This window comes from Bufo gargarizans, chromosome 8 (assembly GCF_014858855.1).
Source record: "Bufo gargarizans isolate SCDJY-AF-19 chromosome 8, ASM1485885v1, whole genome shotgun sequence".
NCBI classification, from domain to species: domain Eukaryota; kingdom Metazoa; phylum Chordata; class Amphibia; order Anura; family Bufonidae; genus Bufo; species Bufo gargarizans.
In genome coordinates, this window is record NC_058087.1 from 198,010,417 (window position 1) to 198,035,652 (window position 25,236).

The window sequence follows — 25,236 nt, forward strand, 5'->3', positions numbered from 1 at the left end:
GTCTTCATGTCATAGCAGAGAATCAGGCTTCACGTCACCCAACATTGGAACAGTCCATTGGCATATATTTAGGCCCCGGCACCCAGACACAGGAGAGGTTCATTCAACTTTGGGTAGCCTCGCAATATAATGGTAAAATGAAAATAAAAATAGGATTGAATGAGGAAGTGCCCTGGAGTCCAATAATATATGGTTAAGGGGAGGTAGTTAATGTCTAATCTGCACAAGGGATGGACAGGTCCTGTGGGATCCATGCATGGTTCATTTTTATGAACGTCAGCTTGTCCACATTGGCTATAGACAGGCGGCTGCGTTTGTCTGTAATGACGCCCCCTGCCGTGCTGAATACACGTTCAGACAAAACGCTGGCCGCCGGGCAGGCCAGCACCTCCAAGGCATAAAAGGCTAGCTCTGGCCACGTGGACAATTTAGAGACCCAGAAGTTGAATGGGGCCGAACCATCAGTCAGTACGTGGAGGGGTGTGCACACGTACTGTTCCACCATGTTAGTGAAATGTTGCCTCCTGCTAACACGTTGCGTATCAGGTGGTGGTGCAGTTAGCTGTGGCGTGTTGACAAAAGTTTTCCACATCTCTGCCATGCTAACCCTGCCCTCAAAGGAGCTGGCATTGACACAGCTGCATTGGCGACCTCTTGCTCCTCCTCTGCCTTGGCCTTGGGCTTCCACTTGTTCCCCTGTGACATTTGGGAATGCTCTCAGTAGCGCGTCTACCAACGTGCGCTTGTACTCGCGCATCTTCCTATCACGCTCCAGTGCAGGAAGTAAGGTGGGCACATTGTCTTTGTAGCGTGGATCCAGCAGGGTGGCAACCCAGTAGTCCGCACAGGTTAAAATGTGGGCAACTCTGCTGTCGTTGCGCAGGCACTGCAGCATGTAGTCGCTCATGTGTGCCAGGCTGCCCAGGGGTAAGGACAAGCTGTCCTCTGTGGGAGGCGTATCGTCATCGTCCTTCCCCCCCAGCCACGCACCAGTGATGGACCCGAGCTGCGTTGGGTGCCACCCCGCTGTGACCATGCTTCATCCTCATCCTGCTCCACCTCCTCCTCATCCTCGTCCTCCTCGTCCTCCAGTAGTGGGCCCTGGCTGGCCACACTTGTACCTGGCCTCTGCTGTTGCCAAAAACCTCCCTCTGAGTCACTTCGAAGAGACTGGCCTGAAAGTGCTAAAAATGACCCCTCCTCCTCCTCCTCCTCCTCCTCCTCCTGGGCCACCTCCTCTTCCATCATCGCCCTAAGTGTTTTCTCAAGGAGACATAGAAGTGGTATTGTAACGCTGATAACGGCGTCATCGCCACTGGCCATGTTGGTGGAGTACTCGAAACAGCGCAACAGGGCACACAGGTCTCGCATGGAGGCCCAGTCATTGGTGGTGAAGTGGTGCTGTTCCGCAGTGCGACTGACCCGTGCGTGCTGCAGCTGAAACGCCACTATGGCCTGCTGCTGCTCGCACAGTCTGTCCAGCATGTGCAAGGTGGAGTTCCACCTGGTGGGCACGTCGCATATGAGGCGGTGAGCGGGAAGGCCGAAGTTACGCTGTAGCGCAGACAGGCGAGCAGCGGCAGGATGTGAACGCCGGAAGCGCGAACAGACGGCCCGCACTTTATGCAGCAGCTCTGACATGTCGGGGTAGTTGTGAATGAACTTCTGCACCACCAAATTCAGCACATGCGCCAAGCAAGGGATGTGCGTCAAATTGGCTAGTCCCAGAGCTGCAACGAGATTTCGCCCATTATCGCACACCACCAGGCCGGGCTTGAGGCTCACCGGCAGCAACCACTCGTCGGTCTGTTGTTCTATACCCCACCACAACTCCTGTGCGGTGTGGGGCCTGTCCCCCAAACATATGAGTTTCAGAATGGCCTGCTGACGTTTACCCCGGGCTGTGCTGAAGTTGGTGGTGAAGGTGTGTGGCTGACTGGATGAGCAGGTGGAAGAAGAGGAGGAGGAAGCCGAGAAGGAGGAGGTGGCAACAGGAGGCAAAGAATGTTGCCCTGCGATCCTTTGCGGCGGAAGGACGTGCGCCAAACAGCTCTCCGCCTGGGGCCCAGCCGCCACTACATTTACCCAGTGTGCAGTTAGGGAGATATAGCGTCCCTGGCCGTGCTTACTGGTCCACGTATCTGTGGTTAGGTGGACCTTGCCACAGATGGCGTTGCGCAGTGCACACTTGATTTTATCGGATACTTGGTTGTGCAGGGAAGGCACGGCTCTCTTGGAGAAGTAGTGGCGGCTGGGAACAACATACTGTGGGACAGCAAGCGACATGAGCTGTTTGAAGCTGTCTGTGTCCACCAGCCTAAATGACAGCATTTCATAGGCCAGTAGTTTAGAAATGCTGGCATTCAGGGCCAGGGATCGAGGGTGGCTAGGTGGGAATTTACGCTTTCTCTCAAATGTTTGTGAGATGGAGAGCTGAACGCTGGCGTGTGACATGGTTGAGACGCTTGGTGACGGAGGTGGTGGTGGTGGTGTTGGTGGTACATCCCCTGTTTGCTGGGCGGCAGGTGCCAACGTTCCTCCAGAGGCAGAGGAAGAGGCCGAGGCGGCAGCAGCAGAAGAGGCCGAGGCGGCAGCAGCAGAAGAGGCCGAGGCGGCAGCAGCAGAAGAGGCCGAGGAGGCAGCAGCAGAAGAGGCCGAGGCGGCAGCAGCAGAAGAGGCCGAGGCGGCAGCAGCAGAATAGGCCGAGGCGGCAGCAGCAGAAGAGGTAGCAGGGGGAGCCTGAGTGACTTCCTTGGTTTTAAGGTGTTTACTCCACTGCAGTCCATGCTTTGCATGCAGGTGCCTGGTTATGCAGGTTGTGCTCAGGTTCAGAACGTTAATGCCTCGCTTCAGGCTCTGATGGCACAGCGTGCAAACCACTCGGGTCTTGTCGTCAGCACATTGTTTGAAGAAGTGCCATGCCAGGGAACTCCTTGAAGCTGCCTTTGGGGTGCTCGGTCCCAGATGGCGGCGGGCAGTAGCAGGCGGAGTCTCTTGGCGGCGGGTGTTCTGCTTTTGCCCACTGCTCCCTCTTTTGCTACGCTGTTGGCTCGGTCTCACCACTGCCTCTTCCTCCGAACTGTGAAAGTCAGTGGCACGACCTTCATTCCATGTGGGGTCTAGGCAGGGGCGTCGCTAGGTTAAAACATTCGGGGCCTGGGCCCCGGATGTTTTGTCCCAGGCCCCGAATGTCCTGCCTGCCTGCCTGCTAGATGCAACTGTATTGCCGTACACAGAACGGCAAATACAATTGAATCTTATACTGGGACAGGCGAAGGACCTTTGGTGACATCACAGGCCATGTGATCAGCAAAACAGGCTGTGATAGGATGACCTTGATGATGTAACCATCCAGGTCATCCTATCACAGCCTGTTTTGCTGATCACATGGCCTGTGATGTCACCAAAGGTCTTTCGCCTCTTCCCAGTTCAGGATTGGACCGGAGTCAAGAGGAGAAGGAGCCTAATAGTGATGTCTGTACAGGCGAGGTAAGTGAAGGGAGAGGTAGAGAAATGCTGGGAGTTGTAGTTATTTAACTGGGATGTATTTTAGGGCTGAAGGGAGGGATGTTATTGACATGGAACTGTGTGCTTGAGGTGGCTGGGGAAGGGAGGGATGTTATTTACATGGGACTGTATGTTGAAAGTGGATGGTGGGGGGGAATGATGTTTATGTACATGGGACTTAATGTTTAGGGTCCGTTCACACTTGCGTTTGGTGATCCGCTTGTGAGATCCGTTTCAGGTCTCTCACAAGCAGCCCCAAATGCATCAGTTTAACCCCAATGCATTCTGAATGGATGCGGATCCATTCAGAATGCATTCGTTCGGCTCCGTGCGGTCCCCCGTTCCATTTTGGAGGCAGACCCCAAAATGCTGCAAGCAGCGTTTTTTGTGTCCGCATGGCCTTGCGGAGCCAAACGCATCCGTCCTGACAATGTAAGTCAATGGGGACGGATCCCTTTGCATTGACACAAAATGGTGCAATTGTAAACGGATCCGTCCCCCATTGACTTTCAATGTAAGTCAGGACGGATCCGTATTGGGACTTAGAAATTAAAATCTAATACAAACAAATTGGTCCTGAACGGATGCATTCGTTTGTATTATCGGTGCGGATCCGTCCTGTACAAGTACATGAACGCAAGTGTGAAAGTAGCCTTAGGGGGTGATGTTTACATGGGATTGTGCGTTGGAGGCGGCTGGGGAAGAGGTGATGTTATTTACATGGGACTGTATGGTGGAGGGAGGATTATAACTGCAGGGGGCACTGCAAATCCAGGGGACATTATAGGCGTTCTTATTACTACTGGGGGCTCTATAGGAGGGTCTTGTAGATCTGCCTTATTTCTACTAAGCGCACTATGGGGGCCTTATTACTACTGTGGGGTCTGTAGGGAGCTTTATTGCCACTGGGGGAACAATAGGGGGCCTTATTTCTACTAGGGACTCTGTGAGGGTATTATTAATATGGGAGGGCATTGTTGAGGAGCATTATCACGGTTGGGGCAGTGTTACTAATAAGGGCATTCTAGAAGGGAATTACTATTGGTGGGACTATGAGGAGCACTATTACTATGGGGGGCAGTAATGTTTCTTTAGGATAGTATTTGGGGGTATGGGGGGGGGGGGGGGGGGGGTTGAGGTTTTGGCATAGAAAGCAGCAGGATAACACTGTGGGGACTCCAGTTGGGGGATAATGATAGAAAGTGAGGAAGCTAAGATGTCTGTGTGTCACACTCTGCAGAGACGAGGCGGCTGAGAGAAGTTGTCCAGACCGAGAAGATGATGACAGAGAGGAGACGTCACCTGGAGGCCCTGGATGTGACAGGTAAGTGCCGCTGTATAGCAAGTACAGCATAGTGCGGGGGGGGGGGGGGCATATTTATTGGGGCTTGTGCCCCGGATCTTTTGAGACCCTAGCAACGCCCCTGGGTCTAGGACCTCATCATCCCCTGCATCGTCTTCCACCCAGTCTTGATCCCTGACCTCCTGTTCAGTCTGCACACTGCAGAAAGACGCAGCAGTTGGCACCTGTGTTTCGTCATCATCAGAGACATGCTGAGGTGGTATTCCCATGTCCTCATCATCAGGAAACATAAGTGGTTGTGCGTCAGTGCATTCTATGTCTTTCACCGCTGGGGAAGGGCTAGGTGGATGCCCTTGGGAAACCCTGCCAGCGGAGTCTTCAAACAGCATAAGAGACTGCTGCATAACTTGAGGCTGAGACAGTTTCCCTGGTATGCATGGGGGTGATGTGACAGACTGATGGGCTTGGTTTTCAGGCGCCATCTGTGCGCTTTCTGCAGAAGACTGGGTGGGAGATAATGTGAACGTGCTGGATCCACTGTCGGCCACCCAATTGACTAATGCCTGTACCTGCTCAGGCCTTACCATCCTTAGAACGGCATTGGGCCCCACCATATATCGCTGTAAATTCTGGCGGCTACTGGGACCTGAGGTAGTTGGTACACTAGGACGTGTGGATGTGGCAGAACGGCCACGTCCTCTCCCAGCACCAGAGGGTCCACTAACACCACCACGACCATGTCCACGTCCGCGTCCCTTACTAGATGTTTTTCTCATTGTTATGGTTCACCACAACAACAAAAATATTATTTGGCCCAATGTATTGTATTCAAATTCAGCGGGATATAAATTTGAGGCCTAGTATTTAGGCGCTGGGTGACCGGTATGGATTTAGTGACAGAATTAGACTTGGAAATACACAGTAGCGGGTGTGTGTGAAGTTATTCTGAATGACCCTATGTGCACCTTGAATATTATATACCCTTTTAGGGATAGATTTCAAATAGCTTTGATATAGCAGAAACCACTAAATTATGAAATTGTTAAATTGGGAATTGTATTTCAACCCAGAACAAAAAATGTGCTTTGACGGACACTAAATAACTTTCCCAGCCACAACAGGACAGCGGTAACGAGAGATTTAGCAGGATATAAATTTGAGGCCTAGTATTTAGGCGCTGGGTGACAGGTATGGGTTTACTGACAGAATTAGACTTGGAAATGCACAGTAGCGGGTGTGTGTGAAGTTATTCTGAATGACCCTATGTGCACCTTGAATATTATATACCCTTTTAGGGATAGATTTCAAATAGCTCTGATATAGCAGAAACCACTAAATTATGAAATTGCTAAATTGGGAATTGTATTTCAACCCAGAACAAAAAATGTGCTTTGACGGACACTAAATAACTTTCCCAGCCACAACAGGACAGCGGTAACGAGAGATTTAGCTGGATATAAATTTGAGGCCTAGTATTTAGGCGCTGGGTGACCGGTATGGATTTAGTGACAGAATTAGACTGGGATATGGCCAAAAAATAACCACACTATTGCTGGTTAAATGCACTTGGTGACGGGCGCAGCTTGCCCCTGATGTAGTATATGGCCAAAAAATGAACAGACTATTGCTGGTTAAATGCACTTGGTGTCACAGCTTGACCAACCACACTACTGAGGGTTAAATGCACTTGGTGACGGGCGCAGCTTGCCCCTGATTTAGTATATGGCCAAAAAATGAACAGACTATTGCTGGTTAAATGCACTTGGTGTGATAGCTTGACCAACCACACTACTGAGGGTTAAATGCACTTGGTGTGACAGCTTCACCCTGATGTAGGCTTTAGCCAAAAAACAACCACACTACTGAGGGTTAAATGCACTTGGTGACGGGCGCAGCTTGCCCCTGATGTAGTATATGGCCAAAAAATGAACAGACTATTGCTGGTTAAATGCACTTGGTGTGACAGCTTGACCAACCACACTACTGAGGGTTAAATGCACTTGGTGACAGGCGCAGCTTGCCCCTGATGTAGTATATGGCCAAAAAATGAACAGACTATTGCTGGTTAAATGCACTTGGTGTGACAGCTTCACCCTGATGTAGGCTTTAGCCAAAAAACAACCACACCATTGAGGGTTAAATGCACTTGGTCGCAGCTTGGATGCACTTGGTCGCAGCACCGCACAAGACACAAAATGGCCGCCGATCACCCCAGAAAAAAGTGACTGACAAACGGTCTGGGCAGCCTAAAAACAGTGAGTGAGCATTTGAATTTCAGCAGCTCAATGATCCACAGCTGCAGATCGATCGATTAATCAAGTGAAGTCCTTTGGAGGAGTTAATCTGCCTAATCTCGCCCTACTGTCGCAGCCGCAACCTCTCCCTACGCTAATCAGAGCAGAGTGACGGGCGGCGCTATGTGACTCCAGCTTAAATAGAGGCTGGGTCACATGGTGCTCTGGCCAATTTACAGCCATGCCAATAGTAGGCATGGCTGTGACGGCCTCTTGGGGCAAGTAGTATGACGCTTGTTGATTGGCTGCTTTGCAGCCTTTCAAAAAGCGCCAAGAAAGCGTCACAAAAGCGCCAAGAAAGCGACGAACACCGAACCCGAACCCGGACTTTTACGAAAATGTCCGGGTTCGGGTCCGTGTCACGGACACCCCAAAATTCGGTACGAACCCGAACTATACAGTTCGAGTTCGCTCATCCCTACACTTGACATTTCCATCTTTCAATCATTAAACAAAATTTTTAGCACAGGCCGAGTCTAAGTCCAGTTCTCCATCGCTGATCTCCTGAATGGAGGCTCCGTACGCTCCAGTCTCTTCTGACCCAGCTCAGGAATGAGTTACCTGGAAATCTGTCTAAATCTATCAGCAGCTCCAAAGAGATATAGGGGCAGATTAATCAAACTGGTGTAAAGTAGAACCAGCTTAGTTGCCCATAGCAACCAGTCAAATTCCACCTTCTATCTTCCAAAGGAGCTGTCCAAAATGAAAGGTGGAATCTGGTTGCTATGGGCAACGAAGTCAGTTCTACACCAGTTTGATAAATGACCACATAATTCTTTTCTCATGTCCTTCCACTCCAGAAACCAGGATTGGTCTGAGACCCCAAACTTCATTAATAAGGTCTCCAAACTAGAGATGAGGGAATCAATTCTAAACTAATCAGATAGAAACATAGAAAGATAGAATAGCCCATCTAGTCTGCCCAATAAAGATTCGTTAAGAATTTCACAAAAATGCATCCATTAAACAAATCCAAAACTTTTGTGATTTGTTTAAGACATATAATGTAAAACAGTGCCTGGCGCCATTTTACTGTCAATATTGGTGGAGAGAACCATGAGGGAGGAAGAAGATGGAGGATCACATGACAATGGGAGGAAGTGAGGGGCAGGGCTTGACCTGATTGGCCCACAGGCTGAAAGTCTGTATCAGCCAATCAAGGGTTAGCCCTACCTAATCTATTGCCAGTCTCCAGTTCATACCCAGTTCTCTGAACGTGGTGACACCCAAACGCATCAGGTTGTCCTTCGCAAGTGTCAAAATGAATGAGGCCTGGATCTAAGCGGATTTTCAGACTCCTCTGGCTGAGTAGATCTGGCCTTGCTGACGGTGCACCATCTTACCACTGCCGCTGTCTGCCTGCCTCCATCACGTTCCATATTGTATGGCTGCTGCTGCCACCATCATGCCGCTACCCCAGCTGTTACTCACTGCTGCTAATAGTCCTACTGCCACTACCATTACAACTACACAGTCGCCACTACTAATACTAGTACTACTACTACTACTACTACTACTACCACTACTACTACTACCACCCATAGACAGCCTTCTATGTTCCATACTATACTGCTCCTGCTGTGGCCACATGCCACCATATCCGTACCCTTTCCACATCCACACTGCACGGCTACTGCTCCCAATTAGAAGGAGAAGTTTTTTAGGCTCGTTCACAAGGAGCCACTTTTTTCTTCGGACAATTAACACTTGTGTGTCATACGGGCAGCGTCCTGACCCCGTAAAGGCATCATTTTTGGCCGCTTTGTCCCCCAAGCCACTTAAAAAAAAAAAATTTTTAACCCATAACAGGGTGTGCGGTTAAACCCCAACTGCCTCTGATAAGGATCAATTTTTTGAAGGTTTGGAATATGAAGAAGCAGAACACATGTGCCGGCGCGGTGTGATATTAAGCACGCTGTATGATAACGCCATCATACGTGTGTTTACCCACATCTATGTATGTCAGTGCCACTCAGACATCATTTACTATTGTGTCATTGTGCTCCAGAGCTTACAGAGGGGGAGAGAGGGAGCAAAAATTTCAACAAAACACACGCAAACATTAAATGAAATAGATGAAATATACCCGTGCGAAGCCGCGTCTATCAGCTAGTAGAATATAAGAAAAGCAATCCCGCCATTGTGTCTGGGTTTAGACTTTACGGCATCCACTATGCGGTGACCATTTTATGTGAGTGCGATTACCAGATTTTTATTACGTTTTACTTCTTGCCCCGTCCATGACAGGTGATGCCTGCCGTTCAGCAGGTGATTTTCTATTTCTGTCTTTCTTGTGTGATTTACATATTTACGGGAGTGGTGACCAAGCACAAAGGCAACAATCAGTCCGGCTGGGTCCTCCGTTGACTACGGCTTGAAAGCCCTGCGTGCGCTCACATGACTTCTCCATAGGAACAGATCAAGCCACATTCTGAGCAAGTCTAGTAACATAGTAACATAGTAACATAATAACATAGTAACATAGTATATAAGGCCGAAAAAAGACATTTGTCCATCCAGTTCGGCCTGTCATCCTGCAAGTTGATCCAGAGGAAGGCAAAAAAACCCTGTGAGGTAGAAGCCAATTTTCCCCACTTAAGGGGGGAAAAGTTCCTTCCCGACTCCAATCAGGCAATCAGAATAACTCCCTAAATCTAGTAGCTATAGCCTGTAATATTATTACACTCCAGAAATACATCCAGGCCCCTCCTGAACTCCTTTATTGTACTCACCATCAAGTGAGATAAGTCATAACCAAAGAACCTCTTATGAGAACATCCTCCAGAAGTTGCCGAGAAAGAAAGCCCATCTGCTATGACCGGCCTCAGGTGCCTCACCAACCTCTTGCTACTCTCCAGTAAGTACAGCCAATTGGTCCCTGCACAAAGCTAATCACAGGGATCGGCAAGCTGATCATTCATTGCATATTTAAGGTTGTTTTGTGTCAGTTTTTTACGACTGGCTTTGCTTTGTTTGACTGCACCAAATTTATGAACTGGAGCACCTTAATAATGTATGCGGTGTGAGTGTGATGTGGCTTACACCTTTAGGTGTTAACGTAGACCAGGAGGTTGCTTGGCGTGGGTTGAGACATTGTTTGCAAAAGTCGCTCATAGTAAATGAGCCATAATCAAGGCCTAAACATAGACCGCTGTGAATAGTGAAGGAACCCGAAATGTTTCAAAACTGTCACAGTTGCCATGACCTCGTGGTCTACACTGCTTCAAGTACAGGTCCTTGTGGTCTCCACTGCTCCAAGTACAGATCTTTGTGATCTCCACTGCTCACTGTACAGCTTCCAGTCATCTCCACTATTTCAAGTAGAAATCCTTATGGTCTTCCCTGCTCCAATTGAAGATTCTTGTGGTCTCCACTGCTTCTTGTACAGATTCTTGTGGTCTCCACTGTTCCCAGCAGATCCTTGTGGTATACCACTTGTTGCATAGCAACCAAATGTAAATGTTTCTTGCAAAAGGGTACAAGCATTTGCAATCCTTTTACAGGTTGATGGCCCTCAAATCCAAACTCAAAAGTTAAAGATAAATTCAATCATTTAAAGAATCAACCTCATGACTTGAAGGTCCCCAAAAAAGAGGTGACATTTTGTGGTGTCCAAGGGCACGTAAGGGAAAAGGAACTTGGTCAAGTGGAAGACCCTTCCAGTCTAATTTGTGCTTTGACAAATTTCTCTATAGTCTTGGGAAAAGACCTCAACTGACAATGAAAAGGCATTTTGTGAATAATAATGACACGTGTTGGGTTAAAAATTGACTGAAATACTTGGAGAATGGTTTAATACTAAAACTATTTATAACACCAGATAAAATTCATATTGTAGATAAAATATTCTTTTCTGTTTTCCAATCTATGTGACTCCAGTCATCTCTGACTTCAACACTGCCGCCCAACCAACATGCGGAAGCCGAGTAATCAGCAGTCGGATCGTCGGTGGCACAGATGCAAATGATGGAGCATGGCCCTGGCAAATCAGTCTCCAGTACGGGGGTTCCCACATCTGTGGTGGGTCCTTAATCTCCAACCAGTGGGTGCTCACCGCTGCACATTGCTTCACATCGTAAGTTGCTACCTACAGATATGCCATGACCTGATCTACCCTGTAGTCAAACAAGATGCAGACTGGTATAGCACAGCGCAGCGTCAGCCATGGTCACCGGGGAAAAACTGACTAAGATGTCCTTTACTGGAAGAGCTGGACATGAAGAAGAGTAAAATACAGTCAGAAAGATGGAGGGAGGGGAAGAAGATAACAACCATGGCTCTGAGCCACCAATGTGCCATCTATTCTGTGCCAGCTGTATCCTAGCATAGAGGGCTGCTAATTATACTTGGTGGTCACATAGGAGGTCCCATTAGTGGATCCATAACTGAAGATTTTAATGTAAGGAATGCATTGCCATTGACAAAAAGACCTTTTGCTTAATGTGCCTTTTTGGTGACATAACAAGTAGTGATTTTCAGGGAAAATTTGATTCGCAAAGCCAAATTTTCTCATGCTGTCTGGTAACAAACTGATTTTCCCTGAAACGGGTTAAAAAATAATTGCCACCGCTATCTTATTGATGATCCCAGCTAAATCCTGTGTTTGGTGACGTATGATGTCACCATGACGGTGGTGACATCATCAAGTGCCACTCAAGATTTTGCGCTGGATCTTCAATCAAGATCTTTGCGATCAAATGGATGAGGTAAGTATGATTTTATTTATAGACAAAAAATGTGACTGGCACTCTATATCTGGAATCAGCAGATATGACAATACTACCGTCATTGCACATTTGTTTATATGTGAGCATATATCACCAGTATACTCTCATATTACCTATCCATCACAGCTTTGTGGACACTTAACATAGTACATAAGACCAAAAAAAGCCCTCTGTCCATCCAGTTCAACCTGTTATCCTGCAAGTTGATCCAGAGGAAGGTGAAAAAACCTGTGAGGTAGAAGCCAATTTTCCCCACTTTAGGGGAATAAAAAATTCCTTCCCGACTCCAATCAGGCATCAGAATAACTCCCTGGATCAACGACCCCTCTCTAGTAGCTATAGCCTGTAATATTATTACACTCCAGAAATACATCCAGGCCCCTCCTGAACTCCTTTATTGTACTCACCATCACCACCTCCTCAGGCAGAGAGCTCCATAGTCTCACTGCTCTTACCATAAAGAGTCCATAGTCTCACTGCTCTTACCGTAAAGAGTCCATAGTCTCACTGCTCTTACAGTATAGAGCCCATAGTCTCAATGCTCTTACCGTAAAGAGTCCATAGTCTCACTGCTCTTAGTGTAAAGAGTCCATAGTCTCACTGCTCTTACCGTAAAGAGTCCATAGTCTCACTGCTCTTACCGTAAAGAGTCCATAGTCTCACTGCTCTTACAGTACAGAGCCCATAGTCTCACTGCTCTTACAGTAAAGAGCCCATAGTCTCACTGCTCTTACAGTAAAGAGTCCATAGTCTCACTGCTCTTACAGTATAGAGTCCATAGTCTCACTGCTCTTACAGTAAAGAGTCCATAGTCTCACTGCTCTTACAGTACAGAGTCCATAGTCTCACTGCTCTTACAGTATAGAGTCCATAGTCTCACTGCTCTTACAGTAAAGAGTCCATAGTCTCGCTTCTCTAACAGTATAGAGTCCATAGTCTCACTGCTCTTACCGTAAAGAGTCCATAGTCTCACTGCTCTTACAGTACAGAGTCCATAGTCTCACTGCTCTTACAGTAAAGAGTCCATAGTCTCACTGCTCTTACAGTATAGAGTCCATAGTCTCACTGCTCTTAGAGTAAAGAGTCCATAGTCTCACCGCTCTTACCGTAAAGAGTCCATAGTCTCACTGCTCTTACCATAAAGAGTCCATAGTCTCACTGCTCTTACCGTAAAGAGTCCATAGTCTCACTGCTCTTACAGTATAGAGTCCATAGTCTCACTGGTCTTACAGTATAGAGTCCATAGTCTCACTGCTCTTACAGTACAGAGTCCATAGTCTCACTGCTCTTACAGTACAGAGTCCATAGTCTCACTGCTCTTACAGTATAGAGTCCATAGTCTCACTGCTCTTACAGTACAGAGTCCATAGTCTCGCTTCTCTAACAGTATAGAGTCCATAGTCTCACTGCTCTTACCGTAAAGAGTCCATAGTCTCACTGCTCTTACAGTACAGAGTCCATAGTCTCACTGCTCTTACAGTAAAGAGTCCATAGTCTCACTGCTCTTACAGTATAGAGTCCATAGTCTCACTGCTCTTAGAGTAAAGAGTCCATAGTCTCACCGCTCTTACCGTAAAGAGTCCATAGTCTCACTGCTCTTACCATAAAGAGTCCATAGTCTCACTGCTCTTACCGTAAAGAGTCCATAGTCTCACTGCTCTTACAGTATAGAGTCCATAGTCTCACTGGTCTTACAGTATAGAGTCCATAGTCTCACTGCTCTTACAGTACAGAGTCCATAGTCTCACTGCTCTTACAGTACAGAGTCCATAGTCTCACTGCTCTTACAGTATAGAGTCCATAGTCTCACTGCTCTTACAGTAAAGAGTCCATAGTCTCACCGCTCTTACCGTAAAGAGCCCATAGTCTCACTGCTCTTACTGTAAAGAGTCCATAGTCTCACTGCTCTTACAGTATAGAGTCCATAGTCTCACTGCTCTTACCGTATAGAGTCCATAGTCTCTCTGCTCTTACAGTAAAGAGTCCATATTCTCACTGCTCTTACAGTACAGAGTCCATAGTCTCACTGCTCTTACAGTACAGAGTCCATAGTCTCACTGCTCTTACAGTATAGAGTCCATAGTCTCACTGCTCTTACAGTAGAGTCCATAGTCTCACCGCTCTTACCGTAAAGAGTCCATAGTCTCACCGCTCTTACCGTAAAGAGTCCATAGTCTCACTGCTCTTACCGTAAAGAGTCCATAGTCTCACTGCTCTTACCGTAAAGAGTCCATAGTCTCACTGCTCTTACAGTATAGAGTCCATAGTCTCACTGCTCTTACCGTATAGAGTCCATAGTCTCTCTGCTCTTACAGTAAAGAGTCCATAGTCTCACTGCTCTTACAGTATAGAGTCCATATTCTCACTGCTCTTACAGTAAAGAGTCCATAGTCTCACCGCTCTTACAGTAAAGAGTCCATAGTCTCACTGCTCTTACAGTAAAGAGTCCATAGTCTCACTGCTCTTACAGTAAAGAGCCCATAGTCTCACTGCTCTTACAGTATAGAGTCCATAGTCTCACTGCTCTTACAGTAAAGAGTCCATAGTCTCACTGCTCTTACAGTACAGAGTCCATAGTCTCACTGCTCTTACAGTATATAGTCCATAGTCTCACTGCTCTTACAGTACAGAGTCCATAGTCTCACTGCTCTTACAGTATAGAGTCCATAGTCTCACTGCTCTTACAGTAAAGAGTCCATAGTCTCACCGCTCTTACCGTAAAGAGTCCATAGTCTCACTGCTCTTACCGTAAAGAGTCCATAGTCTCACTGCTCTTACCGTAAAGAGTCCATAGTCTCACTGCTCTTACAGTATAGAGTCCATAGTCTCACTGCTCTTACAGTATAGAGTCCATAGTCTCACTGCTCTTACCGTATAGAGTCCATAGTCTCTCTGCTCTTACAGTAAAGAGTCCATATTCTCACTGCTCTTACAGTAAAGAGTCCATAGTCTCACCGCTCTTACAGTAAAGAGTCCATAGTCTCACTGCTCTTACAGTATAGAGTCCATAGTCTCACTGCTCTTACAGTAAGAGTCCCATAGTCTCACTGCTCTTACAGTACAGAGTCCATAGTCTCCTGCTCTTCCAGTAAAAGAGTCCTCATAGTCTCACTTCTCTTACAGTATAAGAGTCCCATAGTCCTCACTGCTCTTAACAGTATAGAGTCCCCAAATAGCTCCTGCTTCTTACAGTATAAGAGTCCATAGTCTCACTGCTCTTACAGTATAGAGTCCATAGTCTCACTGCTACTTACAGTACAGAGTCCAATAGTCCTCACTGCTCTTACAGTATAGGAGTCCTACATAGTCTCACTGCTCCTACAGTACTAGAGTCCATAGTCTCACTGCTCTTACAGTATAGAGGTCAATAGTCTCACTGATCTTACAGTACAGAGTCCAAGTCTCCACTGCCTCTTACAGTATAGAGTTCCATGTCTCATTGCTCTTACAGTAAAGAGCCCATAGTCTCACTCTCTTACAGTAAAGAGCCCATAGTCTCATGCTCTTACAGTAAAAAGTCCATATACACTTCTCTTACAGTATAGAGTCCATCGTCTCACTGCTCTTACAGTTATAGAGTCCATGTCTCACTGCTATTACAGTACAGAGTCCATAGTCTCACTGCTCTTACAGTAAGAGTCCATAGTCTCACTGCTCTTACAGTAGAGTCCATAGTCTCACTGCTCTTACAGTAAGAGTCCATAGTCTCACTGCTCTTACAGTAAAGTCCATAGTCTCACTGCTCTTACAGTAAAGAGTCCATAGTCTCACTGCTCTTACAGTAAGAGTCCATAGTCTCACTGCTCTTACAGTAAGAGTCCATAGTCTCACTGCTCTTACAGTAAAGTCCATAGTCTCACTGCTCTTACAGTAAGAGTCCATAGTCTCACTGCTCTTACAGTAAGAGTCCATAGTCTCACTGCTCTTACAGTAAGAGTCCATAGTCTCACTGCTCTTACAGTAAAGTCCATAGTCTCACTGCTCTTACAGTATAGAGTCCATAGTCTCACTGCTCTTACAGTAAAGTCCATAGTCTCACTGCTCTTACAGTAGAGTCCATAGTCTCACTGCTCTTACAGTAAGAGTCCATAGTCTCACTGCTCTTACAGTAAGAGTCCATAGTCTCACTGCTCTTACGTAAGAGTCCATAGTCTCACTGCTCTTACAGTACAGAGTCCATAGTCTCACTGCTCTTACAGTACAGAGTCCATAGTCTCACTGCTATTACAGTATAGAGTCCATAGTCTCACTGCTCTTACAGTATAGAGTCCATAGTCCTCACTGCTCTTACAGTATGAGTTCATAGTCTCACTGCCCTTACAGTAACGAGTCCCATAGTCTCACTGCTCTTACAGTAATGAGTCCATAGTCTCACTAGCTCTTACAGTATAAGTCCATAGTCTCACTGCTCTACAGTAACGAGTCCATAGTCTCACCGCTACTTACAGTATAGAGTCCATAGTCTCACTGCTCTTACAGTAAGAGTCCCCGCATAGTCCTCAGTCACCGCTCTTACAGTATAGAGTCCATAGTCTCACTGCTCTTACAGTATAGAGTCCCTAGTCCTAACCTGCTCTTACAGTAAAGCGTCCATAGTCTCACTGCTCTTACAGTATAGAGGTCCATAGTCCTCACTGCTCTTACAGTAAAGCGTCCATAGTCTCACTGCTCTTACAGTAAGAGTCCATAGTCTCACTGCTCTTACAGTAAAGAGTCCATAGTCTCACTGCTCTTACAGTACAGAGTCCATAGTCTCACCGCTCTTACAGTAAAGAGTCCATAGTCTCACTGCTCTTACAGTACAGAGTCCATAGTCTCACCGCTCTTACAGTAAGAGTCCATAGTCTCACTGCTCTTACAGTATAGAGTCCATAGTCTCACTGCTCTTACAGTAAAGAGTCCATAGTCTCACTGCTCTTACAGTACAGAGTCCATAGTCTCACCGCTCTTACAGTAAAGAGTCATAGTCTCACTGCTCTTACAGTAAAGAGTCCATAGTCTCACTGCTCTTACAGTAAAGAGTCCATAGTCTCACTGCTCTTACAGTAAAGAGTCCATAGTCTCACTGCTCTTACAGTAAAGAGCCCATAGTCTCACTGCTCTTACAGTATAGAGTCCATTGTCTCACTGCTCTTACAGTACAGAGTCCATAGTCTCACTGCTCTTACAGTAAAGAGTCCATAGTCTCACTGCTCTTACAGTAAAGAGCCCATAGTCTCACTGCTCTTACAGTATAGAGTCCATTGTCTCACTGCTCTTACAGTATAGAGTCCATAATCTCACTGCTCTTACCATAAATAATCCTCTTCTATGTTTGTGTACAAACCTTCTTTCCTCCAGACGCAGAGGATGTCCCCTCGTCAGAGTCCTGGGGATAAATAGATGATGGGAGAGATCTCTTGTTTGAATACTGTATGTATCACATTATTGATTCTTGGATCACTTACCTGGATATCTGAGCATCTTCCATCAGTACAGTATCTGGCTCACAACTGACGTATTTTCCTGCTCCAAATGTCACGGGCCTCCTTTACCACCCTGTGTGACACGGTTAGGGAACCTACACTAGTTTTTCTGTACCACTCCACTACCTGGGCATCCCGCCCCCGTTTGTGAGATTCCTCATATATATTTTTTATATATATATTCTCTTCTAATGTGTATTTTTGTAGTCTAATAAACGTTAACCCAATTTTTACATCAAATTCTGTTATATCTGCTGATTCCGGTCTAATTTTTTGTCTGCAATTGTACCCTTTCTGACTGGGTGAGTCGGTTTAGACTTTGAGCACCTCTACATATGACTCAAGCAGGTGAGCCGCTGTACCTTCTGACAATGATTTTATTTATTTATTTAGTTTATTATATGCTTTCATATTAAATGACATATTAATGTATGTGCAAATTGCAATTATTATTACATTGCACCGGAATGTGATTCATGACAAAGTTATTCCTCACCAAGCTAACTGTTTTTGTAAAATTCGGTGATGCAGCCGAATCAAATGTTACAAAACCTGTGTCATCACTAATCACAAGGCAGGCAAGATGATGGCATTAGTTCTCACGGCCCAAACAGTTCAGTTCCTGCCGCTACATCAATAACATTGTGGAGGGAGAAGATGTTCATTATCTTTGTGTAATATTATATTTGGCTTTAATTCTTAGACCTACAAATCCCTCCGACTACAAGGTCGTCCTCGGCGAGTACCAGCTGGACACCACCAGTCCTCACCAGGTTGAGTCCACCGTACAAAGTATTACTGTGAATGCCCAGTACAACGAAGCTACCAGCTCTGGGGACATCGCTGTGATTAAACTGTCCAGTCCTGTTAATTATACTGACTACATCCTGCCAGTCTGTGTGCCAGCCGCATCCATGAGCTTCCCTGGTGGCACCAACTGCTGGGTTACAGGATGGGGCACTATAGAATCAAGTGGTAAGAAAACTAAAGCCAATCATGTGTCATACTGTCCGTGAGAACCACACAGCACCGTAACATTGATGCAGTGACCGGCGTCGGCCGGTATAGACATCAGTGTGATAACTGGCACAGGGTGGAGGCATCTGTGCAGCGGTTGGACAGACAGTGGACAGAGAGTTACTGGAGGACATGACGTTACAGACAGTCACTGGAGGACATGACGTTATAGAAGACAAACCGTCACTGGAGGACATGACGTTATAGAAGACAGACCGTCACTGGAGGACATGACGTTATAGAGGACAGACAGTCACTGGAGGACATGACGTTATAGAGGACAGAGAGTCACTGAAGGACATTATGTTACAGACAGTCACTGGAGGACATGACGTTACAGAGGACAGACAGTCACTGGAGGACATGATGTTACAGAGGACAGACAGTCACTGGAGGACATGACGTTACAGAGGACAGACAGTCACTGGAGGACATGACGTTACAGAGGACAGACAGTCACTGGAGGACATGATGTTATAGAGGACAGACAGTCACTGGAGGACATGACGTTATAGAGGACAGACAGTCACTGGAGGACATGACGTTATAGAGGACAGACAGTCACTGGAGGACATGATGTTACAAAGGACAGACAGTCACTGGAGGACATGATGTTATAGAGGACAGACAGTCACTGGAGGACATGACGTTATAGAGGACAGACAGTCACTGGAGGACATGATGTTATAGAGGACAGACAGTCACTGGAGGACATGACGTTACAGAGGACAGACAGTCACTGGAGGACATGATGTTACAGAGGACAGACAGTCACTGGAGGACATGATGTCACAGAGGACAGACAGTCACTGGAGGACATGACGTTATAGAGGACAAGTCAGTCACTGGAGGACAGGATGTTACAGAGGACAGACAGTCACTGGAGGACAGGATGTTACAGAGGACAGACAGTCACTGGAGGACAGGATGTTACAGAGGACAGACAGTCACTGGAGGACAGGATGTTACAGAGGACAGACAGTCACTGGAGGACAGGATGTTACAGAGGACAGACAGTGTCACGACCCTTGGTCATGGTCGTGACTCCTTGGGAGCCGCATGCAGTTACCCGCGGTTTTGGTGTTGTGTCAACCGCAGCTGGGGGCACTTAGGGGTTTGCCTCAGGTGCGGTTGCGCGGATAACAGGCATGCGTGCGGTTGCCCTTGGCAACGTGTTTTATGTGCACTCCCTTTGTCTGTTTGTGGTGCACTAGGTCATGTGTTGTATGCACGGAGACACCTTCCTTCACCTGCGGTTGTCCCCGGCAACGTCTGTTGCTGTGTGCATGTGGTGGCAGGGTCTCGGCCTGCTGGCTGTTCCCCAGAACATGGTTGCCACGCATGCCGTTGCTGGCGGTAACAGGTGAGTGTGTTGGTGTGTGTTATGTATTGTGTGTACTTCCCCTTTTAGTTGGTGTTTTCCCTTTCCTGTGGTGCTGGAAGGGTTAACTCTCTTCCCAGTGTGTGTGATGTCACTGGGTGTGTTCTGACCGGTGGATGTGGCCACCTAGGCCTATATAGCCTTGTTCTCTGGTTTGGCTCAGTAGGTTGCTTTCAGCCAGGCATAGCTGGAGCAACCTCCTGTACATTACCATCTACCAGTGGGGGCCTCCCTTCTGGTCATAAGACTTTGTTATTCGGTGTTATCTAGGTGTGTGTGGGGTTTCTGTATCATTGCAGCTTATGGTCCGGGTCCCTGTGTGATGTCTGTGTGTGCTGTCATTGTTGGTGTCCTGGAAAAACAGCACCTGCACATGGGTTCCTGGTTGTGTTGTTCAGTGGCAGGTGAGTTTTGTGTTGATTGCGTTTGCCTGTCACTGCCATAAGGTGTTTCTGTCTCCTTTGTAGCTTGGCCTTATTAGGCTCCTGTTTCTCCGTGTCTTGGAGGAACGGGCTGCCTACCCAGCTCTTAGCTCAGGGAACGACGGAGGGTCAGTAGGGATCCGAGGTTCCTGCGCATGGGTCCTCCTACCATCAAGGTCGGCCCATGCAGGTAGGAGACAGGGTCAGAGTTAGGGACGCAACAGGAGGTGACCTGCTCCCTAATTCTGTGTTGTTTGGCCAAGTGGTAACCCTACCATTTCCTGACACCGCACGGCTGGGGGTTTCCCCCACCTCCAGCCGTGACAGACAGTCACTGGAGGACATGACGTTACAGAGGACAGACAGTCACTGGAGGACATGATGTTACAGAGGACAGACAGTCACTGGAGGACATGATGTTACAGAGGACAGACAGTCACTGGAGGACATGACGTTGCATAGGACAGACAGTCACTGGAGGACATGATGTTACAGAGGACAGACAGTCACTGGAGGACAGGATGTTACAGAGGACAGACAGTCACTGGAGGACGTGATGTTACAGAGGACAGACAGTCACTGGAGGACATGATGTTACAGAGGACAGACAGTCACTGGAGGACATGACGTTACAGAGGACAGACAGTCACTGGAGGACATGATGTTACAGAGGACAGACAGTCACTGGAGGACAGGATGTTACAGAGGACAGACAGTCACTGGAGGACATGATGTTACAGAGGACAGACAGTCACTGGCGGACATGATGTTACAGAGGACAGACAGTCACTGGAGGACATGACGTTACAGAGGACAGACAGTCACTGGAGGACATGATGTTACAGAGGACAGACAGTCACTGGAGGACATGATGTTACAGAGGACAGACAGTCACTGGAGGACATGACGTTACAGAAGACAGACAGTCACTGGAGGACATGACGTTACAGAGGACAGACAGTCACTGGAGGACATGACATTACAGAAGACAGACAGTCACTGGAGGACATGATGTTACAGAGGACAGACAGTCACTGGAGGACATGACGTTACAGAGGACAGACAGTCACTGGAGGACATGACGTTACAGAGGACAGGCAGTCACTGGAGGACATGACGTTACAGAGGACAGACAGTAACTGGAGGACATGATGTTACAGAGGACAGACAGTCACTGGAGGACATGACATTACAGAGGACAGACAGTCACTGGAGGACATGATGTTACAGAGGACAGACAGTCACTAGAGGACATGACATTAGAGGACAGACAGTCACTAGAGGACATGACATTAGAGGACAGACAGTCACTAGAGGACATGACATTAGAGGACAGACAGTCACTGGAGGACATGATGTTACAGAGGACCGACAGTCACTGGAGGACATGATGTTACAGAGGACCGACAGTCACTGGAGGACATGATGTTACAGAGGACAGACAGTCACTGGAGGACATGACGTTACAGAGGACAGACAGTCACTGGAGGACATGATGTTACAGAGGACAGACAGTCACTGGAGGACATGATGTTACAGAGGACAGACAGTCACTGGTGGACATGACGGTACAGAGGACAGACAGTCATTGGAGGACATGATGTTACAGAGGACAGACAGTCATTGGAGGACATGATGTTACAGAGGACAGACAGTCACTGGAGGACATGATGTTACAGAAGACAGACAGTCACTGGAGGACATGATGTTACAGAGGACAGACAGTCACTGGAGGACATGATGTTACAGAGGACAGACAGTCACTGGAGGACATGACGTTGCATAGGACAGACAGTCACTGGAGGACATGATGTTACAGAGGACAGACAGTCACTGGAGGACATGATGTTGCATAGGACAGACAGTCACTGGAGGACACGATGTTACAGAGGACAGACAGTCACTGGAGGACATGACGTTGCATAGGACAGACAGTCACTGGAGGACATGATGTTACAGAGGACAGACAGTCACTGGAGGACATGATGTTACAGAGGACAGACAGTCACTGGAGGACATGATGTTACAGAGGACAGACAGTCACTGGAGGACATGACGTTGCATAGGACAGACAGTCACTGGAGGACATGATGTTACAGAGGACAGACAGTCACTGGAGGACAGGATGTTACAGAGGACAGACAGTCAGTGGAGGACGTGATGTTACAGAGGACAGACAGTCAGTGGAGGACGTGATGTTACAGAGGACAGACAGTCAGTGGAGGACATGATGTTACAGAGGACAGACAGTCACTGGAGGACATGATGTTACAGAGGACAGACAGTCACTGGAGTACATGATGTTACAGAGGACAGACAGTCACTGGAGGACATGATGTTACAGAGGACAGACAGTCACTGGAGGACATGATGTTACAGAGGACAGACAGTCACTGGAAGACATGATGTTACAGAGGACAGACAGTCAGTGGAGGACATGATGTTACAGAGGACAGACAGTCAGTGGAGGACGTGATGTTACAGAGGACAGACAGTCAGTGGAGGACGTGATGTTACAGAGGACAGACAGTCAGTGGAGGACGTGATGTTACAGAGGACAGACAGTCACTGGAGGACATGATGTTACAGAGGACAGACAGTCACTGGAGGACATGTCGTTACAGAAGACAGACAGTCACTGGAGGACATGACGTTACAGAGGACAGACAGTCACTGGAGGACATGACATTACAGAAGACAGACAGTCACTGGAGGACATGACGTTACAGAGGACAGACAGTCACTGGAGGACATGATGTTACAGAGGACAGACAGTCACTGGAGGACATGACGTTACAGAGGACAGACAGTCACTGGAGGACATGATGTTACAGAGGACAGACAGTCACTGGAGGACATGACGTTACAGAGGACAGACAGTAACTGGAGGACATGATATTACAGAGGACAGACAGTCACTGGAGGACATGACATTACAGAGGACAGACAGTCACTGGAGGACATGATGTTACAGAGGACAGACAGTCACTAGAGGACATGACATTAGAGGACAGACAGTCACTAGAGGACATGACATTAGAGGACAGACAGTCACTAGAGGACATGACATTAGAGGACAGACAGTCACTGGAGGACATGACGTTACAGAGGACAGACAGTCACTGGAGGACATGATGTTACAGAGGACAGACAGTCACTGGAGTACATGATGTTACAGAGGACAGACAGTCACTGGAGGACATGATGTTACAGAGGACAGACAGTCACTGGAGGACATGATGTTACAGAGGACAGACAGTCACTGGAGGACATGATGTTACAGAGGACAGACAGTCACTGGAGGACATGATGTTACAGAGGACAGACAGTCACTGGAGGACATGATGTTACAGAGGACAGACAGTCACTGGAGGACATGATGTTACAGAGGACAGACAGTCACTGGAGGACATGATGTTACAGAGGACAGACAGTCACTGGAGGACATGATGTTACAGAGGACAGACAGTCACTGGTGGACATGATGTTACAGAGGACAGACAGTCATTGGAGGACATGATGTTACAGAGGACAGACAGTCATTGGAGGACATGATGTTACAGAGGACAGACAGTCACTGGAGGACATGATGTTACAGAAGACAGACAGTCACTGGAGGACATGATGTTACAGAGGACAGACAGTCACTGGAGGACATGATGTTACAGATGACAGACAGTCACTGGAGGACATGATGTTACAGAGGACAGACAGTCATTGGAGGACATGATGTTACAGAGGACAGACAGTCACTGGAGGACATGATGTTACAGAGGACAGACAGTCATTGGAGGACATGATGTTACAGAGGACAGACAGTCACTGGAGGACATGATGTTACAGAAGACAGACAGTCACTGGAGGACATGATGTTACAGAGGACAGACAGTCACTGGAGGACATGATGTTACAGATGACAGACAGTCACTGGAGGACATGATGTTACAGAGGACAGACAGTCACTGGAGGACATGATGTTACAGAGGACAGACAGTCACTGGAGGACATGATGTTACAGAGGACAGACAGTCACTGGAGGACATGATGTTACAGAGGACAGACAGTCACTGGAGGACATGATGTTACAGAGGACAGACAGTCACTGGAGGACATGATGTTACAGAGGACAGACAGTCACTGGAGGACATGATGTTACAGAGGACAGACAGTCACTGGAGGACATGATGTTACAGAGGACAGACAGTCACTGGTGGACATGACGGTACAGAGGACAGACAGTCATTGGAGGACATGATGTTACAGAGGACAGACAGTCATTGGAGGACATGATGTTACAGAGGACAGACAGTCACTGGAGGACATGATGTTACAGAAGACAGACAGTCACTGGAGGACATGATGTTACAGAGGACAGACAGTCACTGGAGGACATGATGTTACAGAGGACAGACAGTCACTGGAGGACATGATGTTACAGAGGACAGACAGTCACTGGAGGACATGATGTTACAGAGGACAGACAGTCACTGGAGGACATGATGTTACAGAGGACAGACAGTCACTGGAGGACATGATGTTACAGAGGACAGACAGTCACTGGAGGACATGATGTTACAGAGGACAGACAGTCACTGGAGGACATGATGTTACAGAGGACAGACAGTCACTGGAGGACATGATGTTACAGAGGACAGACAGTCACTGGAGTATATGACGTTACAGAGGACAGACAGTCACTGGAGGACATGACGTTACAGAGGACAGACAGTCACTGGAGGACATGACGTTAGAGGACAGACAGTCACTGGAGGACAGGATGTTACAGAGAACAGACAGTCACTGGAGGACATGATATTACAGAGGACAGACAGTCACTGGAGGACATGATGTTACAGAGGACAGACAGTCACAGGAGGACATGATGTTACAGAGGACAGACAGTCACAGGAGGACATGATGTTACAGAGGACAGACAGTCACTGGAGGACATGATGTTACAGAGGACAGACAGTCACTGGAGGACATGATGTTACAGAGGACAGACAGTCACTGGAGGACATGATGTTACAGAGGACAGACAGTCACTGGAGGACATGATGTCAGATAGTGTATGGAGAGGACCTAGGACTGAATCCTGAGAAACCACAACAGCAAGAGGA

General features: G+C 47.4%; 1 protein-coding gene across 1 annotated transcript in view; it reads left to right on the forward strand.

Moving 5' to 3' along the window:
* Positions 1 to 4,777: 4,777 nt before the first annotated feature.
* The window catches only part of LOC122945562 (serine protease 33-like), a 30,000-nt gene continuing 9,541 nt past the window's right edge, over positions 4,778 to 25,236 (forward strand). Inside the window, exons 1-3 of the mRNA XM_044304627.1 lie at positions 4,778 to 4,831; positions 10,984 to 11,179; positions 18,000 to 18,271. Of these exons, the coding sequence (XP_044160562.1) occupies positions 4,786 to 4,831; positions 10,984 to 11,179; positions 18,000 to 18,271 (514 nt within the window). The 5' untranslated portion in view covers positions 4,778 to 4,785. The remainder of the gene's footprint in view (positions 4,832 to 10,983; positions 11,180 to 17,999; positions 18,272 to 25,236) is intronic.